This window comes from Dreissena polymorpha, chromosome 4 (assembly GCF_020536995.1).
Source record: "Dreissena polymorpha isolate Duluth1 chromosome 4, UMN_Dpol_1.0, whole genome shotgun sequence".
NCBI lineage: Eukaryota > Metazoa > Mollusca > Bivalvia > Myida > Dreissenidae > Dreissena > Dreissena polymorpha.
In genome coordinates, this window is record NC_068358.1 from 120,459,705 (window position 1) to 120,468,511 (window position 8,807).

Sequence of the window (8,807 nt, forward strand, 5' to 3'; positions counted from 1 at the left end):
AACAATGGAAAGCCACTAACATGTTATTGTCTCGGTAGAGACTCAACATTGACAATTTATCAAATCTTCTGTCTGTTTATATGAGGAATGAACAACTTATGGATATACTTATGTGTACATAACCTCTTTAACAATAACATTTGCATTACAAAATTAGAGTGTGTGTACCGATTCTGCTTTCAAGAAAAGTACCACGAGGACTACTGGAGATATTGAATGCGAATGAGTTATTTTGTTTCTTGCATTTCCATAGCAAACACTAGCAAAACATTATTTATTTTATAAAAATAGCATTTATATATATATATATATATATATATATATATATATATATATATATATATATATATATATTTATATATTTATATATATTTATATATATATGAATGTTGTTGTTTTTAAATTATGGATATTTTAATCCAGTTATTCAGCAAGTATATGCTATCATGCAATGACGTATGATGGCCGAAACAGGCTACCATGCAATAAGGTTTGAAATCAAATAAAACAACAGTGAGAAGACGATATCACTTTATGTTTCTTTCTTTGTTGACACTAAATTAAGTTTTTGGAGACTGCCAATTTATAAAAAGAAAACGAATGCCAAGTCCATGGTTCAGGCAATTTTGCTTCCGAAGATATTGCCATCGTCATGTGAGTCAACCTGAAATAGTACACACTACAGTTATAAACATATTTTTTGATAAAGCGTTTCAAAGCAACTTAAAGAACAAACAAATAGCATACATGCTATAAACATGTCGTTTACAAAAGATCATTAAAGTTTTCGATATCCGCGATATAGCCACCTATTTATAAAGTAAAATTACAGGCTCTTAAATGATTTTGGATAATATATTAAAGCAAGGAAACAGCGGGTACCTATAGCCGACCATGTCAACATGAAACCTCTCCCATCGGTTCCCGAATCCGATTTAAACCGGACATCTGCCACGCGGCCTAGGATCTCAAATGGGCTTGGTGCTGTCTGGCCTCTAAACGGACCTGATCTCAAATAAATGCATATGCTCATTGTTACTGTTTCCGTTGCTGAAGCACTTTTAATATGAACTTTATGACTTGTGACAAACACGATTGAAAATAAAATAAAGTATAATTTACATTTGTAGTTTTCAATAAATTCAAATATGACTATTTTTTTATTTTATAAACAAATAACATATTCTACTATTTTGGACACAACATTTACATAATTAGGAATTATAAAACCATTACACGCCAAACGTTTTCTATACATATTGTAAACACTGAACATGTTTATATACCGTGTATATTGGTACCGTGCGCATTGGAGACGGTGACAAAGTCGCAAAGTTGGTATCGACAGTCCTCTATGTCAAACCGGTTGTCAAACGTAAACAAAATACCCTAAAATAAAACAATTACAAATGCTTTAAAATATGTTACTAACGTGTAATTAGCTGCTACAAGTGTTTAATGTCACCTATTGCTCAATATACGACTGATACACACGCACCTGTGTTCCTTTAGGTGCAGTCACATGATATGTGCAGTTGACGTTCGCTGGGTAAGTATAGGGGAAGTTGGGGCTGCTGATGTTGCCCGTGATTCCGGTATTAAATATGTTTTGCCCACACGCGGGATCTGCATATAAAAAAGTTTATTAAATGCAAAGAAGAAGAATAGTGTAATTATTTTTAATGCCTGATCGTTGTTGATCTAAGCTAGAAGAGTTTACCGAAAATTTGGATATTATGGTATTAGAGCTCGATATCATTTGGTCTTAGTTGGCCTCGTGTTTTGAAGACTTTATATGTTATAATAAACAAGAAATATCTCTAAAAAGATAATCGGCGTGTTTTTTTCTATACCACTTTTCGTAAAAACTTTCTATTACAATAAAAGGTTTGTGGGTTATTAAAACTACGTTTCAGCAGAAATATTCAAACCATGACATGATCGTTAATAACACATGCACATCATACCCTTCCTTTATTTCGTTGTTTACGTTCTTAATTTAATAATGTTATATGTACGGACGTGATTTCACATGCCCATGGACATAGAGAAATGCTTTTCCTGGTGAATACTGTTTGTTTATTTAAGTTCAATACTCGTAGGCATGTTTGTTCATTAAGTATTGCAATACTTTCATGATGATTCTCGAAAGTAGGTATGAGCACATGGCCGGACCAGGTGAGCTCAATCGTAAGAGCACTTGACTACCTGAGTTCACCCAGGAACATATGGTTAGGTTAACTAACCAACGCGATATGATCTTATGTATGCTGAAATCAGCAAGCAATATCGTAAACACGAACGAATTATCAAACAAGGTATATGCACTTAGGTGGTTGTGTAATTTCTGTTAGAATATCGTATTAAATATGTAAAATGATTGTGCACGCATGTGAGTGTGTTTCCCTTTTTTTTAAATATCCGCGCCTAGGCTGCACCAATTGTGTGTATTTGTGTTTTTCCAAGGTTATAAGGTCCCTCCGCGCCTGAGGCTTTATAATGTTGGGACGAGGAGTATGTCCAGCACTCCTACCTAACAGGCTTAGTCGGACGACAGTTGCGACGAATTTTGAATGATATCTGCAATTACCAGCTTTGTTTTATTAATGAGCTACTTCTTAATTTTTGATATGGCATTGTGCTGTGTGGTCGGATTATCCGGGAAAACCCCACCTGTCCGGTATGGTGACCAAAACACACAAATAATGTGCCGGTAGTGGGAATCGAACCCGTGTCGTCGTGGTGAAAATGCGTATATGCGCTAGCGGGACTATCTGCTTCACGTAAAAATGTCGTTCTATATATATATATACATATATCATAGCAGTACAGCGTTTACAATTTGCAGGTTCAAAATTGTTCGTTTTCTTTAGATTTCTTGATCGCGTAAAAAGTTTATTATACATGTTTTCATTCGCAATATATTTACAAAATCAAGAACAAATATCAAACACAATAGAGAAAATATATAGTTGTTTCATTGGTCCGATAAAATTTATGTAAAATTACTTATTTAAAATTAACGGTTTAATAATCTTATTGAATCTGTTTCCCCAGAATGTGATGTTCTATTAATAGATGTTTAGGTGACGAAGTTCTAATTATAGATATTACACGTCCGAGAAACACAAGCTAGGTCTTTGCAAAGAGAGCTGTTGGAAATCGTGAATGCGTTCAATGTGGCCTGTTTATTTCAGAAAGCTATGTGGTCAATGGTTTATGGGGATTTCTATCAAATTTCCCGATGCAAAGCTTCATTTAATTCATTCGGACCTACTGGCGGGATACTTCTTTTAAATTCCATTGGCTTTTGAGAAGTTTGTTGAAAGATCAAATGTGACGTTAAACAGCTACGACGAAAAACTCCACAATGTAAAGGATTCGTTGGTCCCTGAATAATGTAATCCCTTTTATATAACAGTAATTTCGATTCCTGTTTATACTTAGTAATTCCCAAAGACTTGTATACAGCCTTAGAAATAGAGCACCGTAAGCCAAGGATAAGCATAACATTACAAATATTTTTTTGTTAATCATTACATGGATGATACATGTAAAGACCCACCACATCCAATCTCGTCCGAACCGTCCCCGCAGTCGTTGTCACCATCACACTGCCAGCGGCCCGATATGTACTTGCCATTCGCGCATTGAAATGTACCGATTTCTTGAGTGGGAACTGCAAATAGTCATCCAAAGTCTCTATCTAGTATTAAAAGTTTATTAATATTAAGTACATTTCTGGTAGTCTGTTAGAGATTAAGGCCCGAATGGTGTAGTGAAACAGGCGTTTGCCTTGCGACCGGAAGGTCCTGGGTTCGCTCCCTACATAGTGTACGTTGTCATGATCTTTTGAAAGATACAAAGCAGGGGTTCCCACTAAAGGGAAAAAGAGAATGTCTCTATTAGCACAAGGCTTTCTTTACCATCGAGCTTAAATAAAAAATAACAAACGTAGTTCACTTATCATGCTTTAACATCTAAATAAAAATACGCGTGATCTTTAATATTCAGATATTTTTTGCGATACCTTTGAGAGCACATATAGTTTGCATTTGCTATGATGATAAACGTTGGCAACATATGTAAATTGACAAATAATAAAACAATATTGAAACAAAAACTTTCTTTAAAAAAAATACAACTATACCCGGTATAAATTTTTAACATTTGTTTGCTTTTTGGCCAAGTTTTGATTGTATTTTTTATTGTTGATAGGAGTAGCCTTATCTGAAATTGCGATAGACATTGGAACAATCCACTTATCATTCTTTACAAACAACGCTGATCGTTTTATCAATCAACGGTAGTTTCATTCAATTAATAATGGTTATATTTTGAAAGGATTATACATGGATTATACATGGGTCAGCTGTATTTGTAACAGCAGCTGTGTTTTTTTTGTTTTTTTTGTTTATTGTTTAAATACCTATCTCATTCTGGGAAACGCATATTACTTACAGGTAACAGATTGGCAGTTCTTTTCGTCGCTGTCGTCGCCACAGTCATCCGCGCCGTCACATCGGTAGCTACCCGGTACGCAAATGGTGTTGCTGCAGGTGAACTGACCCGACAGACACGTTCCTTAGAAATGGATACTCTTTTTATACTCCTTTAAGCATTCGCATACATGTTGAAAGGACTCAAGTTTCTCAAAAATACATAAAGGTCATTGCTTTTCAATGATAGATCGATGTATGCGAAACATTGGGTTAAATGGAAATACTACCGGTTAACGCCAATACAACCGTTGTATATGCAAAAAGATTGTCAGACGACTGTTAAACGAAAAGTGAAACTGAACACTCTTAGGCGTAAAAACAGTCTCCACCAACCTGACCGAACCTTTTATTGGGCGACTAAAAATTATTATTTTTTGGATTCCAGCATGTCTTAGATCATGTTTGCTGCATAAGATCCCAATTAATTAAATCGCAAATGTAACTTTTACATAACAAGGGGGATGTGTATACAAGAGACTTTGAAGTTTGATTTCACTGAACATTCTAACAACAGTGGGAAATTACCTGAGTAAACAAAGAGTTAACAAAAAGGCACCATTCCTACTCTATTGTTTTGTAATGTAAGTGGAAACAAATCGGACATACGAATCACGTGATCTGTGAAGTTATAGAACAGCTCGAAACCCCGAAAGGTATGGCTCCCATCGGTAACGAAGTTGAGGGTGAGGAATTGCTGAGTCGAAGATATAGGGGCGAAAGCACTACCACAGAATTTGCCAATGCTATTGTCGTTCGTGCTGTCGCCATCGAATAGTTCGAGATAGTCGTACGAGCAACTGACACTGTATGAAAATATTATAGTATTTGGCAATTTGGAATAAAAAAAATAAGCTTGAGTTGTAATTTTCTATATTTTTCAAGTCTTAAGCCAACGTCGGAACACATAATTAATATATCATTTTTGATTTATAATTGCAAACATCATGGAAGCTTTCAGGTCATACTTCACCGTCACCCACTGTAAAAACATAAAAAGTGATGTTCATGAAAAACGGTTTTTATACCCGCTTCCTTCCAAGTGAAATGTGTTAGCCACCAGTTCTACAAATTTTCCTTCTGGGGCCTCTATTGTCCACACGCAGTCCCAGTTTTTGCCGTAATCATGTCCGACGTCGTAACCTGCGTGACTTCGAATGATTCCGTTCTCGGCCGTGAAAAACGACTGGTTACCGCATTGGTGAGATCGCGGAACGACTGAAAGAATCGTTCCATTTTGTTAGATTTCAACATGAAATCAACTCCGATGTCTATTAATTTCTAGGAAATGCATGTTGAGTGATGTTTATAAGTGTTATGGCACCATTTGAATACTTAAGGTCGTATAGGGACTATCTTTACACATTCCAAATTAAAAGCGCTCGAATTAATCATACCTAGAACCCAACATTTTATCTTCCTTCTCCTTTGATACTATAGCTGTCTTAATGGTGTTTCAAGATTTATATTACTGAACATTTGATTGTACGCAAACATAATATATTAGTGTGTACGATTAAGGAAGGGAAAGACCGCCAATATTATTTATCACCAGAAATGTTGCACGTGTTGAGTATTCAGCTGATATGTTCCATGTTGCAATTATGGATTGTTCAGACATGTCAAATAATATCCGTTCAAATAAACAATGTTTGATATTTAATGTTTCAATTTTCAACAATGTTAATTTTTAAGGTGGAGACATCTCAAATGTTCACCTTGTGCATTGTCCAATTAAAACTGTTCAATGAATGAAAAATTTAAAGTTCAAAATGTAAAATATACATTTACTTTTATTTTTAAATCGCATACACAACGCACAAAACTTTGTCACAACTCTAACGCTTCTTTACAAAGATGAATGCTAAAGTACACAAATTTGCAACAGTAAATTTAACTGCCGATTTCCACTGTGAGCATGTAACCACGTCTAGATTAGTCATTGCGTATCTTTACATCTTGCAATGTTACAAGTTGACACTTGAACAGTTGGAAAGTCTGCATGAAATCTACACGCGGTTGGAGAGACAAAATTATTTTCGTCTTAGCCAGGAACCAATGCCTCGCTTACGGGTCGGGAACCATTGTAAATGTAAACAATGATTATTCTGGTGCACAGGTGTTGGGCGCGTAGCCAAGTCACTTTAACACTATCAATATGTCATAAAACAACATTTTTTATCATTTTTACCAAAAATATTTTTCTGATATTATATATATATATACACAGGAAAATCACCTACGTCAACATTTTTAAGCCATTAAGTGCCTAAATGGCGGTCGATTTTTATAAACTATGTACCATTTTGTTGGGAAAGGTTGCCTCGTGACGAAAAATGACAACGGACGGCTACTTGCTAACATGAACTACAATAAAACAATTCTCAACTCGTACAACTGCTAGGTTGGCTCTCGTCTGACCGAACGTACAAGAGTAAAACTATCGGAATACCCCAGCTACCGAACATAATCCGCATTAGTACAATAAACAAATACGAGTCTATCAACTTACACCACAGACTTGTCCTTTTGTTTGCGTTATAATGTCGAAATCGTTGTAAATCGGTATCGTTATTATGACTACAATATTAGGTATATGAAGATGTAGACTTTATCTATGCACTATCTTCATTTTCAGATCCGTAGTTTAAGAAGTTACATGTTTGTTTTTAAACATTTAAACATTTTGTAAAAATTGGAACATACAACATTTTACACTTTACAATTGTACAAAACAGATATTAAAATGTTCATTTTAAATATTATCTGTTAAACAAATGAGCTGAATATTCAACACCTGCAACATTTCTGGTGATGAATAATATTGGCGGTCTTTCCTTTCCATATACGATGAACATTATTCAGGCTGATTTTTTTTCCAATTACAGTGCATAGGTTCAGCTCCGATACATATTGAAAACGTTTTGCGTACGTGAATTATTGAATATAAAATCAAATACGAACTTACTGCTTGCCGTAGCCACCGCTACAAGTAGGAGGAAAATACAGGACCAGAACATCGTGTCTCCTGTCTGTATACTCTGTGAAGCGTCGTGTTTTATCTATATATACAGCCATATGACAATATTTTTAAATTATTTAAAGGAACGTACCTTAACACCTCGATTTTCTTCAAATTTGTTTAATTGATGGTGAGGAACGATATTTTGTACTCGTTGATGGAACCAGAGAAAAAGAAATATATAATTGCTGATGAAAATGTGTTATTTGCACTTACTGCTCAGTTTATGCTTTTCAAAATGAGCTGTACTATACATAACGTACGGGATTCATTCGTATTAAAGTGTTTTCACAAAACGATCGGCATTTAGAAACAACCGTTACTACCTATTTGGAGGAATAACGTTAGTGAAACAAACCTCTGACCCTGTCGAAAAAGGCTAGCAGCAAATATTGAACAAATCCTAAATTCAGTTTATAAAAATAAAACGCTCTTTAATGAGTACTTAATGTATTTGGAAATGCTGATAAGATATCGCCTAATGCGTGATTGAAAAATGTGTTCCAATTCCAAAAGCTACGTTTGGCCTATCTGGCAGTTTGAGTCATCCGCGCTTCATGTCTGATGTAACGTACTCCGAGCGTACTGAAACACGAACCATCGACACTTGTTGCACGAGGTCGACATGCACTCTAACATGGTCAGACTTCAAGGTTTTGATGATTTTTTTTGTAATGCGATGCAAATAAAAACTGTGGATAGATAAGGCCTTTATAATTCGCTTTCTTGGCGCTTTCACCAATGTGGCATTGTCGTTGAATGAACACCGTCATTGATGCTGCGTTTGCTTTGACACATGAGTAAAAGTTACATTTTATTGATATAAAGCGGATCGTTCACTGTAGTTTAAGGTGATACAACTTTAAACAAAACCGCAGTTACAACACGCATTTTATTTATACCGATTAATACAGGATAAACCATTACATAATTTGTGCTTTCAAACTGCATCTACAGTGTGCTATATATTTATGCTGTACATTTTGTCAAATATTTAAACAGCTTTATGAGAAAACAGTATCAATTAAACTCGCAATGCACCGAACGTTTTATGCTCTTATAAATATTATCGAGTCTGTTTTCTGCTTTGTGAAGACCCAATTAGTAGTTTAAGGTCTCTCATATTAAGAATCAAAGCGTGTGCTCCTGTTATCAAGGCGGACACCATTTTTGTTGCATAAATGTTAAATCGCAATTTACAAATTGCGCCGTTCTATTACTAGCCGTGTGCACGTTCAATGTGATATATAGATAACACATACGATTTATTATCTCCCGCCATAGGC

The 8,807-nt window shown here is 35.2% G+C and overlaps 1 protein-coding gene across 1 annotated transcript; it reads right to left on the reverse strand.

The window, feature by feature from the left end:
• Positions 1–514: 514 nt before the first annotated feature.
• LOC127879913 (low-density lipoprotein receptor-related protein 12-like) lies at positions 515–7,898 on the reverse strand. Its single transcript, XM_052427022.1, has 10 exons — positions 7,880–7,898; positions 7,468–7,561; positions 5,528–5,717; positions 5,109–5,305; positions 4,462–4,584; positions 3,566–3,679; positions 1,499–1,626; positions 1,287–1,389; positions 883–1,005; positions 515–664 (listed from the first exon to the last, which is right to left on the reverse strand). Exons 2-10 carry the CDS (start codon positions 7,517–7,519, stop codon positions 660–662), a joined length of 1,035 nt encoding a protein of 344 aa, XP_052282982.1. The 5' UTR covers positions 7,520–7,561; positions 7,880–7,898; the 3' UTR covers positions 515–659.
• Positions 7,899–8,807: the final 909 nt, after the last annotated feature.